Below are 27,532 nucleotides of genomic sequence, written 5' to 3' on the forward strand. Positions count from 1 at the left end.
ACACACACATACACGCGCACACACAATCTCCATGCCCCCAGTTCTGAATAACAGCACCTGCTACCTACTTTAACCCTCTTTCTCTCTGCATTACATCCACCTATATCATCACTATTTATGTTATGCTTGTTGGCAGGGCAGAAGCAGCGACACGGGCTGAATTCTGTGCTGTGTCCTGCCTCGTGATGATTATTTTATCATCTAAAAAAAATCAAGCCAGAGACTGAAGCAGGCTCTCGCCGCCGTTCAGATCTGCCAGATCCATTAGGAGCCGCAGCAGCTGCTCTCCTGACCCCGCTGTGCCCGATAAAGAGAGACTCGGCTCGGCTGACGTAGAAATACGCGATAAATCACATGAACTTCATGTGCTGGACTAGTATTTATTTGTCTCTGTGGATGACAGCTACTGTGACTACAGTAAACAATATCCACCATAGTTTTAACTACACCGTGTCCTAACAAGTGATGCGACAGGATTCCAGTAGACGCGACACTACAGAAGCATTTAAATACTTTCAAATGGTGAGTACACGGTAAGGTTTATAATACATATTATACCTCTTTAACATTATTAAAAATACATGCTGAGTGACTGATATTTGTTGGTTTGCACTTATCGTGTAAAAAGCACATAATCAGCACCTGAGGTAAATAGTATGTTTTACATGGACCCGATTTGAATATTATTAAGACAATACTCTGATTAAGAGTCTACCATATAAACATTGATTTTTGATTAATTTAATCCGATTAAAGTCATAATCGAATAAACAGAAATGGAATTAAGACATGTAGAGTAGGCCCTATGCCGATTTTAGTCACGGTATTGAAGTGCTGTACAGACATGTAAACACCTTAATCAAAATATTACCATCATGTCGCATTTTGAGACAGGATAGTCTGTACACACTGTTTGACACTATTCTCCGCACCTACCGAGTCAGTGAAGGACAACACCTGCATCGCGAAATGCAGAGGATTTTTTTTCCATACAGTGTACGGTAGAGCTGCACAATTAATCGTTAAAAGATCGCAATCTTGATTCAACCCCCTAGACCAGGGGTGTCAAACTCAGTTCCAAAAGGGCCGAAGCCCTGCACAGTTTAGTTCTAACCCTGCTCCAACGCACTTACCTGTAGGTTTCCAACAAGCCTGAAGGACTCAATTAGTTTGATCAGGTTTGTTTAATTAGGGTTGGAACTAAACTGTGCAGAGCTGCGACCCTTTTGGAACTGAGTTTGACATCTGTGCCCTAGACGATCTTAATCCAGCATTTCTACGATTCTGCCAATCATATTTTCAAGTTCAGGAGAGAAGCAAAGGCGGCTGCACGAGTCTTCATTGTTTCACACACGTTGCTCAGCGACATGGTCACCTCCAAATGATGTTAAAAGAGTCACATACTGTATTTAAAAGGTATGAGGTATAATTCACCCAAAATGTCATTTTTGTCTTCATATAAAGTATTTGTGGCCGGGAAATCACAGGTGACGTGAACTGCTGACTGTGCGGGCGTGTGCCCTACTTAATGATAGACGCGCATGCATCTACTTTAGTGAACAGAACCTGCTTAAGCTGTGGGTAACAGATAATACAGTTGTAAATAATATTCAGTTTGTGGCATAGAGTGATCGTTTGAGAGCCGTGTGCGAAGTATGAACAGCACTTAGCAGTGAAAATGAAACCGAAAGCATGCACATCATTTAAATAATCATATCGCATTTTAGAGTTATGATTGCGACAAGTTTTTTTTTTCATAGCGAACAAACAGTTGTGCATGAAAATAAATGTTTATAGTGTCAGTATACTTATACTCTAGCCTATATAATGTTGATTTTACCAGTGAATTAAATTGTCTAATAATATTCTCAACGACAGATTGCAAGCATAGGCCTATATCTCAAACATAATTCAACATCAGAATTATAAGTAGAATGGAATTATTTATAGAAACTAGTAGACCTACACATAATATTAATATTGTTGTTTTGCCATACGTTTAAGAAAAAACAATAATCTCATATTAAGCTTTATTTTACATCTACAGAATCACGAGAGAATCGTGATCTTTATTTTAAGCAAAAAAAAATTGTGATTCTCATTTTAGCCAAAATCGTGCAGCTCTAGTGTGCGGTATCAAATTCCACTATATCACTCAGTTCATACTCTCATCCAATATCTCGTTTGTCACAGGGTCATGCATGAAATGTTCCTGAATGAAAATGAAAGTGCTAACTGTACAAATTACAATGAAACACCTGAAACGTTTCTAATATAAAACTTTTGTGCATTGCTGTCTTCAACGATTATGACAAAAAACGCTTTAGTTTGGCTATAAAATATACCTGTTATGGTATGTCAAGTTTAGTTAACAATTTAACAAAGTTAACTTCCAGTCTCAGTGTGTTGTTAAATTTTACTACCAGTGCAAAATAATGATCCATTTTGCTGTTTCCCACAGTTGCAACATTCTGAAACCGTAACCCTATACACATATCTGGAGATCGCTATTTATGTAGCCAGAGGAACGAATGGCTGCATTTCAAATTTAAAAAAGCTCTACGGGGTGGTATGACGCCGTTCCGTTTTTCACTTTCATCCGTATAGACTGCTTTTCCGCTGTTACTAGTTTGTCCAGAAGCTTTACATGTACTATGGTGGACTTGAGACGCAAAGCGGAGTTGACCGCGACAGCGGGGTTTGAGTCCAGTGAAGAACAGTTCCAGAAAGCGGGTAAGACATAAACAAAATCTAATAAATAAAATAAACAAGTAAATAATAGAGTGAGAATATGGTAAAATCTCAGAAAATGTAGTAAAAATCAGGTGAGGAGTTTTCTTTTAATGGATTGCTTTTCAAAACACTGTGGTTGGGTTTAGGGAAGTGGGTGTTCGGGTCAATCGGTGCTTTTGAAAACACTGTTGGTTGGGTTTAGGGAAGGCGGAGGGTGGGGAAAAAATCTGTCAATTGGTCAGTCAGTCGACAGTGGCCTCTGGTGGATTTATGTGAGAACAGCAGGTATGAATGGCACTTGAGAGAGAAATTTGAGATCTGAAAAAGCGTACACATCGACGGCTAGTGGATTCATGCAAACAAAAACTGCAAAAAACGTACCTCCTAGGACATAATTTGCTCTCTTCAACAATGTATATAGGGGTACGTTATCACAATGTTCACAGGTGTTTGTTATGGCATATTTCCTATTTCCTATTTTTTAATGTAGGCTAACCATATAAACTGGTTTAATTTTAAAATATAAACAAATTTAAGGTTTATTTATTTGTAGTCGGCTTGCATACTGCAGCAAATTTTAATCAGAAGTCACCCACAATTACAGAAAATAGAAAACAAATACAATCTCAACTATGCTACTGACATAAACATAGCTTATGCATAGCTAATAGCAAAGTTAAATTAATAATACAAATTTAGGATGGGCATCACAGTGGAGCAGTGGGTAGCACAGTCACCTCATAACAAGGTGACTAGTTCGAGCCCCGGCTGGGTCAGTTGGCATTTCTGTGTGGAGTTTGCATGTTCTCCCTGTGATCGCGTGGGTTTCCTCCAGGTGCACCGGTTTCTCCCACAGTCCAAAGACTTGTAGTATACGTGAATTGAATAAGTTAAATAGGCCGTAGTGTATGTGTGTGAAAGAGTGTGTATGGGTGTTTTCCAGTGTTGGGTTGGCGGTTCATTTCACTGTGGCGACCCCTGATTAATAAAGCGACTAAACTGAAAAGAAAATGAATGAATGAATGAATAAATGACAAATTTCAGATTTTTTACATTTTAAATGTCCTAATTGCCTATTCATGCAGCTCTCATAACCCAGACTAAACACAAGTCAATCTAACATTGGAAACACACGAGGGATCTGATTTTTTTATTGACATTTTTCTGAAATTATTTGAACTTGAGCATTTACATTTTACAAGACATTTTACAGAAAACCAATGTTAGCGAGGTTAAAGTCAAAATAAAAGTAAAAAATTATTAGCCGTTTTAAATGGAGTTTAAAGAGAGAACGGTTACCTAGACCTTTACCAATACAGGGGCACACAATACATACAACATGGCGATTCCCCAATATTTAAACACAGTTTAATGGCAGAAGCCATGTGGCTGCTCGACCTCAACTCTGAGATGCATAAAAAGCATCTGTCTCTAGTGTAACAAACATATTTCCCACAAGCCCTCACTATTCTAAAACTTTCCCGATGAGAGCCCCTCTCGGTCTCAGGGTTGACACGAAGACTTGAAGACACAAAAACACATCCAGTGAGAATGTTTACTGGACTTTGGCCTGACTTTTCCCCTCAATATGTATTCAGTCCAAGTCTCCGACCCGGTATTTCATCATTTATATCTCTCTCGAAAACCTCTCTGCCCTCGTTGCATCACTTCCTGTGGACTTAGCAAGCCAACAAGCTGATGGTAAACACTGTTGTGAAGCAGCAGCCACATGAACACCGCCACGTCAGTCAAATGAAAGTGCAGAAACATTATTAAACATCATTAAAACTCTATTACATTTCTGCTTCCGACACACAAACAGTCATAGGATTTTCATTACTTACAATGACATGGCGTCTTTATGTTGTTTTGTTCCCCTAATGTTGACAGGTTACATCTCATCAGAATAAAAACATACACATGCGCCTCATAGTCTGCAGAGAGCTAGTTAAATTAACTTTTTGTTTTTGCATTGACGTCTTTGTGACTGGCCGAATGTAAATGTTTCTCCTGTGGGCAGCAGGGGGGCAGGAGAGAGCACCATACCAGCAGAAACAGGGAATGAGAAGAGGAGCTGGTGGATGAGCGTTTATGATAGTTAGAGGAGAATTAGAGAGAGGTGAAGTAAAACTATGATTCGGGATGGAGCGATGGAGCTTTACTAATGATATATGAAGGTCGAGGGACAGTGCCTCCATAGGAGCCGGCCCTCATTGGCTTAAAAAAATAAGGGGCAGAATGGAGACAGAGGTCGTTCTGCCATTACAAGTGTGCTTTAAAATAATCAGCTGCTTGTCAGACAACAGACGTGAGAATCTGGCTTAGAGTGTCAAGTAACTCTCACAGCATGTTTGAGTTTCGCTGCCAACAGTATCAACGTCATTTCGGGTATTTCAGTCGACGCTGTCAGAGCAAAAACTAAGCCAGATTCGCTGTAAATGTACTTTGGGAAGGCACTTAAAACTGCGTGATGGGATACATGAGATGAGTGTTAGTGAGTGTGTGTGTTTCCGAAAGAAGGAATTCTCTTTGACTGTAATGGAATTTTAAAAAGTGAGACTAAAAAGTGTGTGTGACTAAAAATACTAGTGCTATATATTTAGCTCTCAGTAAATGAAGGGTGGGGATGGGAGGCTACTTTTGGGGGCCGGCCTACAGGAAGTAATAGCACCAGTGTATCAGATGATGAGATGAATTTATACATGTGAAAGTAGAAAAATGACCAGAAAAAGGGTGTCAGATACGCTATAAGGAAGAGAGATTAGAGGAGACGAAGTACAAAGACAGACAACAAAACAGAGACAGGCAGTAAAAACAGAGAAAGAGAGGGAGGGAATAGGGGAAAAAAAAGACAGTTAATATAAAGTTTCCAAAAGAACTTTTCAGCAAGAGTACAATGTGAAAAGTATACGGCTAGGATTGTGTTCGTATGTAGGATTGTATTTGTTTACAGAGAGAGGTGGTCTGACACTTAAAGGGATAGTTCACCTATACTTTCTCCATTTAAACACACTCAAGTTGTTCTAATAATTAAAGAATTTCTTTCTTCGTTAAACAAAAACAAGATATTTTGAAGAATGTTGGGGGATAAGAAGCCATTGACATTTATAGACCATTTTGAGGGGTGTAAACTAAAACATTGGTCTCAATGTATTTTCTGTTTTACATTTTTAATTTCTATAGCTTCTGAGAATCCAAAAAGAGCCACATATGAATAAATAACGTTATGATAGCTGCTTTAACATGAAGTTGAATTGCCTCTTGTTACAGTTATGAAATAGTTTGATAACAAGCAGGAAATGATCATGGGTCAATGACATGACCACACTGAAATGGTCTATAGTAGGATTAAAAAATACTATGGAAGTCATTCTTCAGCATATCTTCCTTCAGTAGAAACTCGAACAAGTGAAGGATTAGTATTTCTCAATTTTTGCATGAACTATCCCTTTCAAAAGTGGAAATGCTGAGCATTCTGCCACTATTACAGCTCTCAAACACACATGTCACAGTGTGTTCGGAGCTGAAGGCTCTCAGCCTGGGGTTTTGTTGTGAATGTGTGCTGCTGAAGTGTTTTTGGGTTTTTAAAAGACTGTGTCCTAACCAGGTGCGACACAAAGACTTTCAGGCCGCAGGTAATTTATCTGTGCTCCTTGAAAACAAAAACAGAGTGCATTTTCAGAGAACAGATTCACATTTTATGGCTAGAGAGAGGTTCAAACGTTGAAAACCTGGCATTTAAGCCTGGATGAAAGCAATGTTTCAGGATTTTGGATATAAAATGAATAAGAATTATTCAAAATGCTACAATATTTCTGATTTACTAAGTAAGAAATATTGTGCATATGAATTCCTTTGAACAGATATTCATCTACTTAATTCTTTAACTACCCGTTCTACCGAATGGTTGACCAAAATATGACTGTTGTAAATAATGACTGTTAAAGTCATTTAAAGACTGACTGTTTTAAATAATGGCTTACACACAGCATTGTTGGTTTACAAAAAAATCTCACAAACATTATCCTGTTGCACTACTACACTTGATTTTGGTTTTATTGTAAAAAAAATAATAATAATAATAATAATTAAATGTGAAATATTGTATGGCATACTTCAAAAAATAAAGATGATTTGGTATTCAAAAATGTTTTATTTCGTTTTAAAATAGATTGGTCTTACACTTCAAAATTTCTAACTTTTCATAGTAAATATATTAATTTCGGTACTTTTACCATAAACCATTATGTAGAGGCTGATATTTTGGAAATTACGGGATGTTTTAGAAAAAAATGCATTGAGTGTGTCACCTAGTGACATTAGGAGAAATGCAATCCAAGCATTATCCAACTAGTGGAGTTCATACAACAAGTGTTGCTGTCAGTATAGCACAAAAAACACTAACCGAGTTATTTATAATTGTATTTATTGTTTAAAGCTACTAGGATTTACGTAACAGAAATATAATTCAGACATTAATCATAATTTCTTCCATTTGTTCCAGGTTTTCTGTCTTTCGAACCTCACAGTAGAAGTGATTTTGCCTCAATGGCACTGCAATATGGGCAGAAGAACCCAGAATTGTATCAACGATATAATTATACAATATAAAGTGACAGCATGCTTAAGACATTTTAGTCCAAAACCCATTCGAACCAATGAGATTGCAATGTGAGTGGAGCTACCCTAACCATATTTTATAACAGTACATTTTGTTCAAGCAATTTGTGAAAGATTATCACTTGTCTTTTATCATGACGCACCTAAATTGGACACAGTGTTTTTCTTTCTCTTTTAAACCACACAGTTGATATTAAAAAGAGCAAAACTTCACCCCTCTCCTGTCCTCCTGTTTTATAAAGGATTCATCTTTCACTCCTCGCCTCCAAAAACTCTCCACCACCCCCTCTTCTCTTCATACCCGTCTCGTTCATTTGAGAGTAATTTTGCGCGCGAGTTGAGAAAAGAACGCGGCGGGACCGGTTTTAGTTTGCCCTCCCTCTTTCTCCTGTTTAGTGAGCTCTAGCTCAATGGTCATAAGAACCCTGCCCTGCCCGCCCATCCCCGCTGCCTCCTCCTGGGCTTGGGTCTGGGCGGAGGCGGCCCCGCTCTGGAGCTCTAGCTCTCTGCTCCACAATCCCTATTTCTTCTCCCTGCGAGATTCCTGTTTCTTCTTCTCTGATGCTGCCGCCTTCAGCTTGGCCGGATCCGTCACAGCCGAAGCCTGGAAAGAGAGGGAGTGTGGAGAGGGGAGGAGTGAGTCACTACGGGAGGAAAGAGAGAGAGAGAGAGAGAGAGAGAGAGAGAGAGAGAAATAGAGTAAGAAAAAGAGAGAGAGAGAGGGAAGGAGAACGAAGGGGTTAAGTGGGAATGGTCAGATGAGTTTGACGGATGTGTTGAACCAGAAAAAGGGAGGTAGTTTCATTAAAGAAGAGAAGATGAAGAAGAAAGAAATGCTAAACAGGTGGTTAGAAGGAGATGAACACCAGGGGAACTTTCGGTTTCTGGAAAAGGGGGGACAAAAGAGGAAGTGGCCAGTTAGGGAGTGACAGTGTGACATCACAGCACCTAAACAAAAGAACTGTCATACAGCTGACCTTTGACCCCGCTCAGTCTGGGGATGCTGAAACATGTTTGATTATCTTTGTTTGTCTTTCCACAAAAGAAGCTTGAGTTCAGTTCTGTCAGAAACCGGAAATGGTGCTGCACATGTAACTCAACTTAATATGATAGTTCACGCAAATATGACATTTACTCGATGTTTAGATCCAAATTTGAATGAGTTTCTTTTTTCTGCTGAACACAAAATATACAGTGAAGAAAATACAGTAAATATTGAACATGTCACGTTTTTCCCTGGAAATAATATATCTAAAGGAGCTGTTGACATAGTATTGAACCCTATTTCAATAAAAACTACTCAAATCTATTTAATAATTTATATAAAAGTTTGTTTTTTGGGGGGACGGCAGCTTAAAGACTCTCATACAGAGAATGAAGTCACATCAATTGCTCAGGTGTGAGTTTTTCACAGACCTCAACAGAGTATAAAATATCTTGATGGTTCTGTGGGTCTCGTCTATCAAATCTGATCTTTAATTTGTATTTTAAATTGTATTCAAGTCAGGTGATTGGCTGGGCCATTCTACAGCTTGATTTTCTTTCTCTGAAGGCATTTGAGAGTTTCCTTGGCTGTGTTTTGGATCATTGTCTTGCTGAAATGTCTACTCTGGTTTCGTCTTCCTGTTAATGTAGATGTTGGACTGAAGCAGCTAATTTTAATTTACAATGACGAAGGGCAGAGGGTTGCTGAATAACTACTGAGAGATTTCAGCTGCTGTCTGGGCTTTCCCTGCCTTTCTACACCTCCCTTTCTTCGTGTGTTCAATACTTTTACCCTGTGTCATTTCATTTTATAATGCATAACTTCATTTGTAAACTAATTAGATTTGTTTTATTTGCATATACAGTTTTCTTTGGTTGTTTCTAATATACAGGTAAAATTTCAAGTCAACAGCACCTTGAGAAATATGTTTTCTGAGAAAAATGGTGACATGTTCAATACTTGCAAAGTACCAAAAGGTTTCACTTACATAATAGGGAAAAATACTTTGGATTTAAATGGGGACCAATGATGATTCTTTAAAATTTCATCTGAAGAAAGAAACTCACACAGGTTTCAATAAGTGGGTGAAAAAAAATGCATTTTGGGGTGAATTAGGGTTAAGTGAATCATTGTTTTTGGAGTTTTCTGCACTTTTCCTGAATAAAGAGAGACTTTTAGAGCCAAACTTTACAGAGCTGCGGCCCTCTAGGAATTGAGTTCGAGACCACTGAGTTAGATACATTTGATTCAGAAATAAAATACTACATTTCGTGTTCTACAAAATAATCAAACACTGTATGTGTCAATAGGGTAAGAATGAAGTTTTTTTTATCCCATTGAAATATATTTTTAACAAACTCATTATTTTCATAATTTTTTTCAAAAACTTGATTTCAAAACCTACACAAAAAAACGTTTAAACGTGATGTTGAATTTAGGTTCACTCTAATGGCATCCAAGATGTAAAAGACTTGCTTATACAGTATAACATTAAAAATTTATTTTGTATTTATTTGCTCAAACTGCATTCCTCCATAATTCACATAATGCAGAAGTCGAATGTCATAACTCGAGTGAATGGGCATAATCAGCTGATAGATATGGGCCAATAGGAGCCTTTTGTAGGCTCAGAAGGCTGTTATCATCCATCCACATGGATAATCAGCTGCAGATCACATACGGCTGCGACCGGATGAGAATTATTTATATTTATATATTTTCCTATTATTTTTATTTTATTAACGTCTACCCCTACCTCAAAAAACAGATCTGGATCTGGAGTTTTTTCTATTAGTACTGCTGATTAACCACAATAATTATTTATTAAATTTCCCAATAATTATATTTTATTAATGTCTACCCCAACCCTAAACTGTACAGTAAAACAGATCTGGATCTGGGCTCTTCTCTACCCCTACTCCAACCCTAAACCCAACCATCACAGTACTGTAAAACAGATCTGGATCTGGGGTCTTTTTACCCCTACCCCAAATCTAAACCCAACCATCACAGTACTGTAAAAACAGATCTGGATCTGGAGTCTTCTCTACCCCTACTCCAACTCTAAACCCAACCATCACAGTACTGTAAAACAGATCTGGATCTGGGGTCTTTTTACCCCTACCCCAAATCTAAACCCAACCATCACAGTACTGTAAAAACAGATCTGGATCTGGAGTCTTCTCTACCCCTACTCCAACTCTAAACCCAACCATCACAGCATTGTAAAAACAGATCTGGATCTGGAGTCTTCTCTACCCCTACTCCAACTCCAACTCTAAACCCAACCATCACAGTACAGTAAAACAGATCTGGATCTGGAGTCTTCTCTACCCCTACTCCAACTCCAACTCTAAACCCAACCATCACAGCATTGTAAAAACAGATCTGGATCTGGAGTCTTCTCTACCCCTACTCCAACCCTAAACCCAACCATCACAGTACTGTTAAACAGATCTGGATCTGGAGTCTTCTCTATTAGTATAGCAGATTACCTATGTGGATGGATGATTACAGCCTTCTGAGCCCATATCTATCCACAGATAATGCTCATTCAATTGAGTGAGAACATTCAAATCAGGTGATCAATGGGTACTTTGATCGTCAAAAACAAATTTAGACATTTTGGGAATCGATTTAGCGTATGTTTTTTGAATCTCAAATGCCAGTAAATGTCGACTTGCATTTTATGAATCACCAAGGATTACAGTTTCAGAGAAACATCCTATTCTGCTAAAGAAAAAGCAGCCGAATGACCTTAAAGAAAACTAAATAGCAAATTATAAATTTTTGGATAAATTGTTCTTTAAATTTTAAGTGTATTCTGATTAAGAAAAAATACAAAATGTTGAGTTATGAATGCCCCTTTTCCCTCAAAATAATAAAAAGTGCAATCTGTATGTTTTGGGAAAACAAACGTATAGTTCACCCAAAAATGAAAATCTGCTTACTTCTATTACTAAAAAGCGTGCAGTAGTAGAGCACATACTAAACATTTCATCTTTACAGAGTAAAGTATTTCAGTTAATCTCAAATTTAAACTTGGAATTTTGTTGACAGAACTCATTCCTAGAACTAATTTTTAATGCCAAAACATATGATTTCGTATTATAAACTTTTCCAGCAAGTTCCACTACGAGATTTAAAGTTGTAGAGATTTTAGTTCTGTTCTGCAGCACACAAAATCTATCAACCTACATTCCGTCGACTGGATATTGGAGGGTAGACTGGGTTTACACTGACAGAACCAAGAAAATGAAAGAGAAAGAGTGAAGCTGACAGGAGACGCACACCTCAGGAGTACAAATAGCGAAGTGCATACTGAAACGGAAAGGAGGAAGAAAGGCAATGAAAACAGAAAGAACATAAACAATACAAGATTGGAAATCTTCTGTTTTGATCCTGTAAAGAGATGAAATGCGTGCCAGGAAAGCAGTGGTCTGATTGTACGTGATGGTGTTTGTCATGATATAATACATGATTAAAGTGGAAACATGATTGGCTCTGACAGCATTTTACTGTTCACCTGCAGAGAGAATGGAGGACAGCGGGAAGGGAAAGCTAGAGGAGGAAAATCAGTGATGTGGAGGAGGTGAATGATAAAGTGCACAGAAGAAAATAATCCCAGTGAGAAAGGAAAGTAAGTCGGTATGCAAATGAATGGCACGTTAGCAGAGGAAAGAGATGTATGAGCTCCATTTGATTGCCAGTTCGGTGATACTGATTTGACGGTTCCCAAGTCCACAAGGCCATAGGGAAGAGCCCACAGTAAAAGTTCATTTTCTGTTATATTTGGTTTAACCTTTAATTTATTCCCAAAGTTCTCTTCAGGAAATGTATTCTGGATCCTGATATACAGCTGAAGTCAGAATTATTAGCCCCCCCGTATATATTTTCCACCAATTTCTGTTTAATGATTTTTTTCTACACATTTCTAAACACAATAGTTTTAATAACTAATATAATAAAGTGACATTTAAAGGCTAAACTATTTAGGTGAGTTAGGGTAATTAGGCAAGTTACTGTATAATGATGGTTTGTTCTGTACACAATAGAAAAAATATTGCTTAAGAGGGATAATCACTTTGACCTTAAAATGTTTTTTAAAAAAATTAAAAACTGCTTTTATTCTAGCCGAAATAAAACAAAACAATATACGAAGAAAAAAATATGGGAAAATACTGTGAAATACTGTTTCTTGCTCTGTTAATCATTGTTTTGGAAAAATAAAATAAAATAAATGATCACAGGAGGGACAAATAATTTTGACTTCAACTACATACCTCTTTGCTTTTTACACAGCTTAAACTCAGTCAACAATTAAGAACGCATCCAATAATGCAATAAGTTACTTTTGACACTATTGCTACATCTCAAATCTCCTCTGCTTTTGTTTTTGATGACTTGTACTGGATTACAAATATGGATACAATTGGCATACAGAGAGGAGCAGAACCACTGAGGTAGATTTAGTTTTACCAGGAGTCTCACCTGCCATGCATCTGACCTTCCTGTAGTACTGAATAATTTTAAAAGTATTTAAAGAGTTCAGATACAAAAACCTCTAAGTGCCATCTAGATTTTTCTTCAGTTATTTCATGTTAATGTTGATTAAAAAAAAATAACCTATACTCTGCCAAAAAAATGAAATTACAGAATAAAGACATTGGAGCCTGAGAAAAATGCTAATGGTGGCACTTAGAGGTTTTTGCATCTAAACTTTTCATTTATTTAAATTATTGTTAGGTTTTATTTTGTATTTATTATTTTAAAAAGTTTGTCTGATAATTTTAGATTATTAATAATAATATTGTTTTATTTGATTATTTTTATAGAAATAATTTTAATAACAAATTACCATAGATATTACAGTATTTATAACATTATTATACTATAGAATTTATAATATATCTATTATGATTTATTTCTGTTTATTAAAGAATTAGGAAGTATTTACATTTAAATTGTAAATTGAATTATAAATCATTTCTGTGATTGCAAAACTGAATTTTCAGCAGCCATTACTTCAGTTTTATTGAAGTTTAAGTATGTTTATATAATTATACATTTTGGAAACAGTTTTTGCTGCTTAATATTGTGGATTTTTAATGATTATTCTACTAATAAAATAAATATCTATTTGAAAAATCTTAAATTTGCAAATAGCACTATATCACAATTTCAACAAAAAACAATTAGAAAAAAAAATTCTTGCAAACCAAATGAGCAGATTGATTAAGACATAATGATGCTAAAAATTCAGCTTTGCATCATTGGACTAAATTGCATGTTTAAATATAGTTAATTATTTAAAGTTAACATTATTATAACATTTTACAATATTGCATTTGCTGTATTTTTAAAACAATATATACATATTTATAACAAAACATAGCCTTAACGAAAAACTGACCATAGACATAAGAGTGAGGAGAGCAGTGGAGGACAGGAGAACTTTAACAGAACAAGTGAAAGAAACTAGCAAGCTTGTGTGTGTGTGTGTGCATCTGTCTGTGTGTGTTTTAAGGAGTGTGTGCGTGTCTAGGATGGAGGCAGGTGAGCACTTGCCTGTTTTTGCTGTGATCCTTCTTTTCCTTTGCCTTTCTTGCCATGTTTGCTAAGGGAAACAAACATACAAAAATTTGCATGAACAACGCAGCCATCTGCTGGATGGAGGACTGCTTGGTAGCTAGGTGTCCTATAGTCTCTGTTGACACCCGCTTTAAAAATCATATGTACAGTGGGAGAAATTCCCATTTACAACTTCTATGTATTTTAGTCTCCTCTTTCCTGAAAGGATGGTCTATGGGTGACTGTATGTTTGCTTTTTCTGGTCTTTTGTTCCAATTTTGTGAAATAAGCAACATGAAGGGAGACGATGGAAGCTGGAGAGAAGCAGTTTTTTTTTTTTTTTTTTTTGATAGCCATAAAATTATGCCGAACACACAGAGTTTGTGTTAAAATTTAGTAAACTCTAGCCTTTTCCCATCTCTGTGGCTTAATTGGTTTCAACATCAAATCCCAACAACAACTGTTTCAGAATTAGGTCAGTAGGCGATGGGTGGCTGGTCTTTTGTGGCTGTTTGAAAGCATTTAACAAAACATTTCAGACCCCGATTACAACTGTGTGAACTAATATTGTGAAATAAGCTAGCGCACTTTACATATGCATTTGAGAGGAATGTGTTCAGCTGTGAATTTCAAGTGGAATATATCGCCCTCCTAAGGGCACTACAGTGAAAACTATCATGGCCTGTAAATTGAAGTGTAGATCCAAAGCAAAACCAGGTGAGCAAAATAAGTAAATTTTCTACTGCACCTTCTTTTTCTATTATGTAGTTAATAATGAAAGATATACTATGTAACCTCGCTTTGTTTCCATGTCACTTCTCCCATGTGTTTGGTTGCAAGATGTAGTTTGTAGCAATTCTTCCTATTTTAAAATCATCGATGTGAAACCCCCTGCCGCCGATCCATCCAACAGTGTAAACACAGCACTGACTAAAAACTAGCCCAAATAGCCATGCAGTGTGAAAACATCCGTGACACCACTACTTTGAAAATCTTGTGGTCTGAACTGGGTATAAGCCATAGATGTGGGTTTCATGGGTTCACATTTAAATTTCTAAATATTTCAGTATTTTTGCAAAACAAATCCTTATTCACTAAGATGTTTAGGCTGATGTGTGATTAAATCACTGAAAACAGTTAACTTTATCAAGGGAAACTAGAAATCAGTCAAAAACATTTAACAAATAGTTTAACAAAACAAATTAGCAATAAATGTAAAACTAATAACAGTCACTGAAAAACAAACTGAAATTAAATAATTAGCAAAAATAATTATTTTACGAATTAATAAGCTCTCGTTCTGTGGCAGAAAACCTGACCTGCAGTTGTTAAGAGAAATACCAGTGGATGGCGCTTTAACAGACGAACAAATTCACACATGAACTTAAACATGAAGGGCCCTATCATACACCGCAGTGTGGCGCAAGGCGCGGCGCAATAGACTTTTGGTAGTTTCAGCTTGGCGCAAGAGTCGTTTTGAGGCGTTGCACTACGCTGTTTAAATAGCAAATGCATTAGCGCTCATTTGTGCGGCCATAGGCGTTCTGGTCTAAAAAGAAAGGCGTTCTGAGGCGGACCGCTGGCGCATTGCTATTTTGAGAAACTATAATAGATTTGTCTAAACTCCGGTGCAGAGTTGCACCTCGCTTACGCACTGCTTAATACGCACAAGAAAGCAATAGGCAAATATCTTTACATATGAAAAAATTTAAATATTAAGGATATATATATATATATATATATATAAGATATAATAAGAATAGATATAGGATATAAATATAAAGGATTAAAATATTACAAAACATATTATTTTCTAGCCTACATAAATATGAAAAATCACTGCTTTTATGTCTTCTTCATCTCGGGAGGCTTTTTTAGTTCATTCATAACAATTTGCTTTTGTATAATATTATTATTATTAGCAGTATTATTTATTATATTGTTTTATTAAAAACAAGCTTAGATTTGCCCACCTGCAGGTTTTAGACCATATGGGGCACAGCATGCGTTTTAGGATATAACTCAGGTTTTAGAGCATATTTTGTTATTATTGTTCATTTATTCGTTTGCTGGAAATTAGAACTGAATTTAGAAATAGTTTTGAAACAAATATTTGCGCTTAACAAACAAAATTATTTATTTATAGACTAATTGATGTCTGTGCGTAAAGGTTCCCTATCCAAGAGCAAATGTGAAAGTAGATCCATTATCTCTCATTCTCACGCAGTAGATGCTCTGTTTTACAGTTTTCTGTAAAAAAAACTGTTAACTGTTTGCTTGTGAAATGCTCATTTTTTCTACTTAGACTTACTTTGCGTCCTGTAAATAGCGAATGCGCTCTTGGCACGACGCAGCTGACTCTTAAAGGGAATGGGAGATGAGACTCTAATTGGTTTATTCTCAAAACACACCTATAACTCATTAAGAAAATAAACTCAACCCTTTTAGACCATGTGTGCAAGGTAGATTTTCCCGTCCTTAAATTAGCAAAAACGCGTCCTGACACGCCCTGAAAGCATTTGCGCCCTGCGTTTTGTGCATGGACCGTCAAAATAGAGCCCTAAGACATTTCGTCTGAATGATTGTGAGATATATTTGTTTTTTTTTAAATAAAAATGTTTAAAATGTAAACCACTTATAAAAATATCCCGTAATGTAAATAAGATGTCAATTAATAAGAATATCAATAACTAAATTTTAACAAAAATGTCAGATAGAACCCTATAAGTCTAAGGTGACGATTTGTCTGAATTCTGAATATTTTTTACTTTAATTCATTTAAGTTGGTTATGTAAACTGTGGAAACACTAAACTTTGCACTGCACGACACTGGACGTCTTCTGTTAACTCTGTTAAACTACAATTACTAAAGCTAAAACCTAACCTAAACATATTACAACTAAATATAAATAATATTGAATAATATTATGAATAAAATTTTTCATATAAAATCAAAATAAAAACTAAACTAAAACTTACAAAACCACTAAAGAAATGAACTAAAACTGAAAATTACATCAAGTAAAACAATGTCTAAATAATAACTAACTTCACTCAAACTGAATAACTTACTAAGGTTTATGAAGGAGTTTTTATAAAGTGTAAATTTTTTTATTAGCTTTTTAATTTTACACCCATTGACAACTGGCACATAAAAACAAAACAAACTCTTGGTAAAATAAGCTGCATTCTACCATTCAGCTAAGCGAGAATTGGTGACTTACTACCCGCTGGCTCGATTGGGGCTTTCGACAATGCCTCGCTCGTGACGCGTGTGTTTTTGGGTGAGTGTGTGGCTACAGGAGATCTGGGCTGTTTCCTGGCAAGACTGTGTGTGTGTATAGGAGCTTGTGTGTCGAGGCCAGGCAGAGGTTCGGGTCGAGCTCGAGGAAGCAGATGCTCCCAGACTGACCTCATGCTCAAGCTGAACACCCTTCTGGCCACCAGGAAGCGCATCAGATAGTAAATTGCCACAACGAGGATCAGCAGTCCCAACACTACACCAATAATGGAGCCCGTTATCACACCAGCCTGCACTGGAACTGAGAGGAAAAAGAGAGAATATAAAGTGAGGAGTGTTGAGGTCTGCAGATTACACACCTCACAGTTTTACAGGTCGTATTTTTTCCTAATGCACTTGTATTATGTGATGGGAGTTTTTCACAACTATGTCTGAAAAAATAACCTCACAGAGCATCAATCAACACTCCAAAAATGAGTTTTAGTGCTCGTTCAAACTACAGTTGAAGTCAGAATTATTAGCCCACCCTGTATATTTTTCCCCAATTTATGTTTAACAGAAAGATTTTTTTTCAACACATTTCTAATCATAATAGTTTTAATAACTCATTTCTAATGGCTGATTTATTTTATCTTTGCCATGATGACAGCACATAATATTGTACTAGATATTTATCAAGACACTAGTATTCAGTGTAAAGTGCAATTTAATGCCTTAACTAGTTAGGGTAATAAGGCAAGTCATCAGCTGTGTTTCCATCCACCTATTTTTATGTGCATTTTGCATATGTGCATAAAAACTAATAATTAATAAACACTCAAACAATAAACAGATGAACAGATGTATAGTTAGCTACATACACGAACATTAACATGAAGACATTTGTCTGAATTCTGAACAATTTTTACTTTAATTCGTTAATTTGTTAATGTAAACTGCACAAACACTAAACTTTACTTTGGGCAACACTGGATGTCATCTGTTACCTCTGTTAAACTACAATTACTAAAGCTAAAACTCAACCTAAACATATTACAACTAAATAGAAATTTGTTCACAAAATAAAAACTAAAATGTACAAAACAATTAAAGAAATTAACTGTGGTACTGTAAGACGACATATAGGGTTGACGTGCTCACGGCGACCTGAGTTTGATTCCCAGCTCGAGGTCCTTTGCCAATCCTATTCCTCTTTCTGCTCCCAGTGCTTTCCTGTCTGAAATCTCTATTGTTCTACCATAATAAAGGAAATACCCCTGAAAAAATAATTATAAAAAAGAAACTAAAACTTAACTGAAATGTACATAAACTAACTCTTTGTCGAAGCTATGTCACTATGTTTCCATCCGCTTACTTTTATGCACATTTTGGATATGCTATAATAAAAATGGTTGATGGAAACGGCAAGATGTGCATACATTTTGAAAATGCGCATAAAAAAATGTATGCACATAACTGAGTAGGATAAACTTAAGAAAAGATGTGCATAAACTATGATGGAAACACTTACCAAACAAATTGTAAAATGCGGATTAAAAAAAAGTCATGTGATTTTGTTATAAGAGATCATGTGATCTTAAAATGTGTATAAATGTGTGTAAATGGAAAAACCAGCAGGCTGAGTACACTGTAAAATACATCTGAAATGTTGTTTTGATCATTCTAAAACAACTTAACCATATCAGTATTACTGTTACTATATTATTAATGTTAAGGATTTTTTTCTACTGGCCCGATCGGACCAGCGATTCAGATTTTTACTTGCCCTGACAATATTTTCACTGACCCCACCAAAAAAATGAGAAAATTTAATAGCTATTTCTTAGCCACATATTTTTATAAAATGGTCAAAAAAAGTTTGTAAATCTAGAATTTAAATATTTAAAAAATGTTAATAAATGTATAATGAGCAAAATTCGAAGTGTATTGCAAACAAAAGTAGCAGTATGCCAAATGTGCAGGTATTTTATTGCAAAACAAAAGGTGGCTAAAGTGCGTCACACACCGGATGCGCCACGGTACGTCACGCATATGACAGTTAAAAGTATCACACCAGACCCGCACACTTGCATGCTATTTAAAATTAATCAGATTGCACTCTGTGGCGGGGCAGAAATATGAGCAGTGTCATGAGTCGTGGCTGGGCTTCGCGGACAGCTGCGGACATGCAGCGCCAGTGCGTGTACCCTGATAGAAACCTATGTTTAGAATTCTAAAATGCATGTCGCTGCGTGGCTATACGCGGTGTGGCACTTCTGGTGTGTGACCCCCTTAACCTGCCAAACTGGGGGCAAACTGTACAAAACATCGCTTCATTTTTTTCGATGTCTTCTACCCATGTAAATGTGTGCTTCCAAGATGTTAGAAATAGACATTTTTATTTAGCATCATTTGATGTTGTTGCCATATTGTCGTCTTTTCGTTGGACTGAATTTTATGGAAAAAATAACGTGCTCAAAACATCCAATCGGATAAGAGGAACCGAAAAGCAACGTGGTGTTAAGACATCAGAGAAGGTAGCGTTTGAAGGCTTAAAAGAACAAACTGTTTCTCGATTCTAACACTGTATTTGCACGCAATTGACAAATAGTCGCAAGCAAATCAAATTTTAATGACTAGGCAATAACTATCCTGTCTACTGTCCCAAGCCTGTCTCACATGCTGGCCCCGGGCCTACGGGCAGTCTTTATTGTTGAGCTGTGCCTCCTGAACTGTCAAGAGCATCTGTGCTCCGCGTCTCATGCCTTTTAAGACCACCATGCAATCACTGCGCTTCGGCATACTGTAATCTGAGGCGCAAGATGTTTATTAAATAAAGAAAAGATTGACGCATATTCTCCTACCACAGCAAATTATATTTTATTTTGGATATTTGGCGCCAATCAATCAAGAAGTCACGATTTTTTACTCTTTGAGTACTTGGATGGAAACGCACGTCTTATGGGATATTCCAGTTTTGCAAATACATTTAATTCACATCTTTTGATAGAAACATAGCTATTGCATAACAGTGGTTTGTTCTGTAGACAATTGAAAAAACTTGCTTAGGGGGGCTAATAATATTGACCATCATTTTTTAAAAATAATTTATTTAAAATTGCTTTTATTCCAGCCAAAATAAAACAAATAAGACTCTTAAGGAGTCTCTTAAGAAAAAATATTACAGTAAATACTGTGTACAATTTCTTGCTCTGAAAAAAAATTGTCAGAGGAGAGCTAATAATTGTAACTTCAACTGTACTTATTTAAAATGAGATGAATCAAAACAATTGTTGAGTGTTTTTGGGGTGGACAACTTAATTGTTTTGTCCAATCCACTTAAATTTGAAAAAAAAAAATAATAATAATAATAAGTTCACTTAATTGATTTGTGTTGAGAAGGATTTGTGTGGAACAAATCATTTTTTAACAGTGAATGTCCACCTGGAAGTGTTCTCATTTTTTCCCTTTTCAAACAAGCCAGCATCTTCCTGCATACCGCAGTGAGAAGTTAAGTCTACTATTTAAAGGAAAAACAAAGAGGAAAATCAAAAACACCTGTGCACAAAAGCATTTATTTGATGAATTAGGCTCTGTGTGAGGCATTTGGATCCAACGGTGGCTATTTTTCACAGAAATCGTGCTCACAGAACTACACAAGGAAACCACTCAGGTCTCTGCTTTACTGTTACTTTGCGCTTCCATTAGCTGCAAACTTTCATCTGCAACCATATGATCTCGCAGGTTTTGTAAGCCACCTTGGAACAAGATGGACCTAAAGGCAAAAAGCAGTCTTAATAGTTTGAGCAAAAAAGCAAAAGAGGAACCCCAAGTGACTTTCTTGTAATGTGTTTCTCTGCAAAACACTTTTTTTTTGTTATAGAAAACTCATAGAGATCCGTTACCCTTCTCAAACACCAGCAGCCGAATGGTTGAGGGGTGGCCGCCGATGTCAGGTGGGTTCTTGGCATCACAGGTGAAGGTTCCATTGTCTCCGAAATCAAGGTTCTTGATCAGGATAGAACCGTCACGGCGACTAGGGTTGCCCACAAACTCCAGGCGGTTTTGGAATGGGCCTTTATTAGCTGGATAAGCTTCTCCACCTCCATAGTGGAAAATCTACATAACAGAGGACAGAAAACCTCTTTTACAATTACATATGCGACTGTGGACCACAAAACCAGTCATATGTGGCCTGGATGTATTTTTGGGAGCAGCTAAAAAATTATGAAGCCAAACATTTACATAATCCAACTGGTCACAATGAGTTGGATTTGTGTATTTTTGAATCGTGTTTTGAATTTATGAATTGGATTTGTGAATTTTTTAATCATGTTTTGAATTTATTATTTGGATTTGTCTTTTTGTAATCGGGTTTTGAATTTATGAGTTGAATTTGTGTATTTTTGAATTGTGTTTTGAATTTATGAATTGGATTTGTGTATTTCTGAATAATGTTTTGAATTTATGAATAAAATTTTTGTATTTTTGAATAATGTTTTGAATTTATGAATTGTATTTGTGTATTTTTAATTGTGTTTTGAATTTATGAATTGGATTTGTGTATTCCTGAATATTGTTTTGAATTTGCAAACTGGGTTTGCTTATTTTTGAATTGGATTGGAAATGAAAACATTTAGTAAAGTTTTATCAGTAAATATAAAAAATGAATTTTGAATCAGTAATATGCATTGCTAAGAACTTAATTTTAAAAACTTTAAAGGTGATTTTCTCTGTATTTAGATTTTTTTTACTCTTCTTAGATTTTACATTTTCATATAGTAGCCAAATATAACAAACCATATACCATGGAAAACTTACTCAGATTTTAGCTGATGTATAAATCTCAGTTTTTCAAAAATTGACCCTTCTGTGATCCAGGGTCACATATATCATAAAATTGTATATTACTTTGAATAACTATTGTATGTTATTATTTTAAAGGGCACCTAGGTTACCCCTTTTTTCAGATTTAATACAAGTCTTTTGCGTCTCTAGAATGTGTATATAAAGTTTTTTTTTTTTTTTTTTTTTTTTTTTTAGTTTCAGATCAAAATACCCATCAGATTTTTCATTATACCTTTTACAAGATGCTGTTTTATACTGATTTCCAGCAGGGGGTGGTTTTGTCGTACTGCGCCTTTAAGACGAGTCTTTCCCGCCCACTATTTCTATATGCCTCCTCCCTCAGCTGCGTCAGACAACAGACAGACTTAAAGGAAGAAGGTCTCACGTAGCGTTTGTGAGATACTACAGTAAGAACTAACCTTTACTAATCAGTATAGTGAAGTTGCATTGATGAGTCACACACAATATAGTTACAAAGTTAACGCGCGCACCCACACTCACCGCAGATGACACACACACAGGCAGGCAGACAGACAGACAGAGCGTGCTTAGCTTAGTTAAGGCTAACCTCAAGTAAGTTACTGTGTGGATATCTGTTATGCTAATGTACAAAATAAACCTGATTTAACTTCCACAAACCGGGATTGAAGCGTCTTCTTTTATAATTGTTCTGACACGCGGCTGTGCTGATGAAGTAAAGCTGAAGTAAAACGCTGTAATTAATTACACACATACTCTGTTTTAAAACACTTTAAACATGTGAAACTTACTCTTAATCACATTAGATTGCTGATCCTAGCGAACAGAACAGAGCTTTTATTCCCAGTTGCTTTGCGTATGTCTGTCTGGTCTTGTTGAAATATACACGCGACTACCGGAACATGTTAATGCGCGCAGCTGTCAATCAATTCGGTGGGCGGGGGGATCGCACACCTACGCAATGGTGCGATCAATTTGAAAACAGCTCCAATTGGCCGACCCTTTTTTTGTAGTTAAATTGAAAAAAAAGGACTGGGTGTGTTCATATCACCCCAGTATGACGGTCTATACACTATACCAACACACAGATCTGTCCAAACAGCTTGAAAAGTAGATTTTTTACCATAGGTGCCCATTAATGAGTATATCAAATACATAAGTTAAAAAGCAAACATAGCAGCAAAACTACATACAATGTTAACTAAATTACAAATTAAACTAATTTATGCTAATCAAACCACTGCTACACTGCCTAACAAATACAACGATATTTTTAACTTCCAGAATTACCAGTCGGAACAAGCATCAACAACTGAATGCAGCTGGCTTGCATGGCACTGTACAATCGAGAAAGCAGAACTACACCCACAAGGACCTAATATTTCTATTTGCATGGTAATTATCTCTACAAACCACACAGACACATGGATATTATTTCCAAGGGGTGGGGATGTTTTCATACAGATATACGAGTTACACTGGCAGTGAACACACCTTTTAACAAGTTTAGTGAAATGCAAATCACACCATGTTAATAATACGAGGCTTCGTTCTGTAATTACAAATTCAAATAACTGCTAAGTGTTGTGAAATTAAAGTAGTTGCTCTCAAGAAAGCTTTGCCTTTTTGAGATATTTAGAAATGCAGACCTACAATAAGGAATCAAATACTTTTATGTGATGTGAAATGTATGTGTTCAGAACATTGTTTGCTTGACTATTCAGAAATAATCGCAACATTTAATACATGAATGCTACAATCAAAACTAAATAAGTGCAATTAATCTGCTTTTAAATGCATCCAAGTGTGTCTTTGTGTACATAACGATTGATATATTTATTCGAAAATCGTTTTATGTTATTGTCACCTATTTTATTTCACTTATGTTGTTTTAAATGCCTTTCACTTTATTAATAAACAGAAGAAGGATAAAAAAGTGAGCATACACTTTAAAAAATACCGCAAATGAGCAGTTTTCTGTATTTTGTGGTTCCTTTTTTTATTATTTTTTTCTATTTATTGATGTTTTTGAATTGCATTATGGGACCTTAATCTTTCTTCCAACAGTTTTTAACGCTGAAAATTGAAAAAAAAAAAAGAAAGAAGACTTTTATTAACATTAAGCAGTTTAAAATGATATATTGTCTGGATTGGTGTTGTATATTATGGTATAGGTATCTTGCAATAAATTTGTAATACATTAAAATAAATACATTTGTAATTTTACAGACTTATTTCTTTCTATATTACATACATTATTCTATTTCAAACTACTAAAATGTCAATAGAATTCACTTTGTTAAACTGTAGAAGTTATCAAAAGTCAACAGAACAGAAATCAACATCCCATAAAGCAATTCACAACTGTAAATAAAAAGAAAACACTTGTTAAATATGGATTCTACTCACTGAGATTGCGTCCTTAGCCCCATCTGGACGGTAATGCCATGTAAAGGACACTTCTGGAGAAGTCCACTGCCAGGAGAAGAAAGAGCAGGAGAGTCTGACATCTGAGCCCACCAATGCATGTTTCTCCGAGTCTGTGTTCACCACTAGAGCCGTGCTCTGAGAGGCTGGAGGATACAAACACAGGATTATTAGCTTACACAAGGACATATATACCGGTCAAATGTTTGGGGTCAGTTTTTTTTTTTTTTTTAAGATAATTATTTTGTTCATTAGTTCATTGCACATTTATCAAATGTAAAAAAAATATTACTAATTATTTATATTTTTTTATTGTAAATATTTATTTTTAAAAATTAAATAACTGCTTTCTTATTGTATGTATTTTAAAATTAAATTATTACTCCAGTCATTATTGCTTTATTACTATTACCATTAATGCTGATAATATTAATAATAATAAATCATTAATATTAGAATGACTTCTGTAGGATCAAGTGACTCTGAAGACTGTAGTAATGAAGCAAAATTTTTATCTTTAAAATCCTTGAAGTAAATTATTAGAATAAATTCTAAACTACTTTTGCACAGTTATTTTATAATGCAATAACATTTCACAATTGTATAATCTGTACTGTATTTTTGATTAAATAAATGAAGCCTTGATGAGCAGAAGAAGCTTATTTTAAAACTTTTTAAAATCCTACTGACCCCAAAATTTTGACCAGAAGTGCACATTATTGAGCTGAAAAAACAACAATTGACAGATGTGAAATGTGCAAAGTGAATAGTGAATTATTTTAGCCCTAAATTATTTGCTAACACTTTATTTTAGGTGTTGTTGTTACTTGTTCTTCATATCAATTAATTAGGCATAATTACATGCAACTGACCCTAAATCTAACCCACATTCTAACCTAACCATTTAGTAAGTATATGTCATTAATTAACATTACTCAGCAGTTAAACGAATAGTTACACTGTAACAAGGGCAGCCAATGAGGTGTGACCAAGATTTAAAGAACAACATAAATGTAAAGTAGAAATGTGGATTTAACTAAAATATAAAGGAGAAAAATATATTTTTTACATTAATACACTGCAAACTCAACAGAGTCAGCTTTATCAAATGAAATGAGTGTAGTTAACTCAAAATTTACTGAAAGTTAATTCTACTCAATTCTACTCATTTGAAAAGAGTTTTAAACTCAGTGTTGAAGGTAATGATTTAATTAAATACCTTAAATAGCTTAAATAGAGTAAGTACACAGTACTCTTATAGATTAGTTTTTGTTTTATCTAAAATGGTTTGTAGTAATCAGTTTCCTCAAACGGTTTGAGTTGCCTTAACTTATTGAGTTTTACAGTACTCAATTGGTTTGAGTTCTCTTCATTTATTGTATTTTACTGTGCTCAAATTGCTTCATTTTCTCAAATGGATTAAGTTCACAGACCTCATTAGGATTAGTTTTTGAACTTAAATGGTTTGTTGTAATCAGTTTCCTCAAATGGTTTTGAGTTACCCTAACTTTTGGGGTTTTACAGTGTAATAATTAGTACAATTATTAGTGTACCAAAAAAAAAGCAACTGACAGATGGGATGCACAAAGTGAAAATAAAATCTAAATTACATTTGTGAGAATCAATTTAGCACTAAAGGCTTCAGTTACACTTTATTTTAAAGGTGTAATAATAATGATGATAATAATAATAATAATAATAATAATAAGAAGAAGAAGAAGAAGAATTAGAATAATAATAATAATAATAATAAGTAACACTTTATTTTAATGGTCCATTTGAGTATAACTAGAATGTTTCCTTAATATTTGTCGATACTGCTCCTTCAACAGACATTTAACTGACTATAAGAAACTATGCAAGTACATGTCAACTTACAATAACCTTAATCCTAACCTAACAGTCTACTTAAAATCTAATGAGAATTAGTTGCAATGTAACTTAAATTTAACAAATGGGCCTTTAAAATAAAGTGTGACCTAATAATAATGTACAAGGGGTATATTGATGATGAATAGTATAATGAATAGTTACACTGTAAAAAGAATTTAAAATAAAGGGTGAGCAAGATTTACAAAACTACAAAAAAAAATAAATAAATAAATAAAGCAGAAATATGGATTCAGCAAAAACAACTCAGAAAAAAAAATATTTCTACATTAATAATTAAAATCATTATTAAAAGTTGACAATATTAAGTGATCAAAAATAAGCTGCAAATCAGCATATTAGAATGATTTTTGAAGGATTTTGTGACAATAAAAACTGAAAGAATTATGGAAAAATAGGAAATACAGTTTTTTTTTATATTTACATTACACAAAATCTCTGTTTTATTGTATTTTTATCAAATAATTGCACACACCTTGAGAACAAAGGCCTGTTTTAGTGCCCGACTTAATTCTGTAATTTTATCTAGTCAACATCTTGTAAATTATTTAGAAAAAGGAGGAAAAAACTATAGACAACACATTATATTTAAATCAGAATATAACCATTACATTTTAAATAAAACAATACAGTGTATTCTGGTTGTGTTCTAATGTACCTATATCTCTCAAAGCTGGCCTGTTCTAAACAGGTAGGCACCAGGTGTACAAACCACAGGTGAGTCTGAACATACAGTTATCCAAAACAGAAGATTAAAAAAGAAATCTGGATCTTTTCTGGTTTGTAGTTAGTTTTTTGCCATCTTGTTACAAAATAACACAAGAATGATGAAATGTATTTACCTATGCCCAAGAGCACCACGGAGGTCAGTGCCAGTACGGACAGCATGATCTCTCTCCGATCTCCCCGCAGGTCAGTATACGTGAGGGGTCCCGAGAGAGCAAGGGATGGAGAAAGGAGAAGAGATGGAGGGAGAAAAGAGAATGAGACCAGAGGGCATCAAGATGAGACTATTCAGTCCTGGACTTTATACCCAACCACACCCCTAAATCAAACCCCACCCCCCCCCAAACATCAACTCTTCTCCTTGGCTCCGTCCCTGATACCACTTTCTCTCTCAGTCTGAAAAGAACTGTCTATAAACACCACACAGAAAAGACAAGTGATACAATAACCTGAGAATGAATCCTCTCTCTCGCTCTCCAGACAGTTAATCACAGCATCGGAACATCTGTTTGACAGGGAAAGAGCAAATTTGA

General features: G+C 35.3%; 1 protein-coding gene and 2 long non-coding RNA genes across 21 annotated transcripts; 2 read left to right on the top strand and 1 right to left on the bottom strand.

Moving 5' to 3' along the window:
• Window positions 1-39: 39 nt before the first annotated feature.
• Window positions 40-24,338, top strand: LOC141378694 (uncharacterized). 15 transcript variants are annotated; one of them, XR_015478928.1, is made up of 5 exons: window positions 40-522; window positions 2,462-2,733; window positions 17,254-17,477; window positions 21,013-22,074; window positions 23,100-24,338. It is a non-coding gene; the product is annotated as an uncharacterized LOC141378694 (long non-coding RNA). The 15 variants fall into 15 exon arrangements; XR_015478934.1 differs by having other exon boundaries at window positions 409-533; window positions 2,608-2,733; XR_015478938.1 differs by having other exon boundaries at window positions 409-522; window positions 2,608-2,733; window positions 17,254-17,492.
• Window positions 3,869-27,274, bottom strand: mpz (myelin protein zero). 4 transcript variants are annotated; one of them, XM_087238753.1, is made up of 6 exons: window positions 27,116-27,274; window positions 24,366-24,529; window positions 21,035-21,248; window positions 17,322-17,451; window positions 13,907-13,955; window positions 3,869-5,385 (listed from the first exon to the last, which is right to left on the bottom strand). In XM_087238753.1, the coding sequence occupies exons 1-6, from the start codon at window positions 27,159-27,161 to the stop codon at window positions 5,368-5,370; spliced, it is 621 nt and encodes a 206-aa protein (XP_087094879.1). In that variant the 5' UTR covers window positions 27,162-27,274; the 3' UTR covers window positions 3,869-5,367. The 4 variants fall into 4 exon arrangements, with proteins under 4 accessions (XP_087094879.1, XP_087094877.1, XP_087094878.1 ...); XM_087238751.1 differs by having other exon boundaries at window positions 3,869-7,957; XM_087238752.1 differs by having other exon boundaries at window positions 3,869-8,237.
• On the top strand, window positions 8,200-12,794 carry LOC147837220 (uncharacterized). 2 transcript variants are annotated; one of them, XR_015478940.1, is made up of 3 exons: window positions 8,200-9,555; window positions 9,649-10,355; window positions 10,560-12,794. It is a non-coding gene; the product is annotated as an uncharacterized LOC147837220 (long non-coding RNA). The 2 variants fall into 2 exon arrangements; XR_015478939.1 differs by having other exon boundaries at window positions 9,649-10,420; window positions 10,490-12,530.
• Window positions 27,275-27,532: the final 258 nt, after the last annotated feature.

This window comes from Danio rerio, chromosome 2, assembly GCF_052040795.2.
Source record: "Danio rerio strain M-AB ecotype USA chromosome 2, GRCz13ab, whole genome shotgun sequence".
In the NCBI taxonomy this organism is placed as follows: domain Eukaryota; kingdom Metazoa; phylum Chordata; class Actinopteri; order Cypriniformes; family Danionidae; genus Danio; species Danio rerio.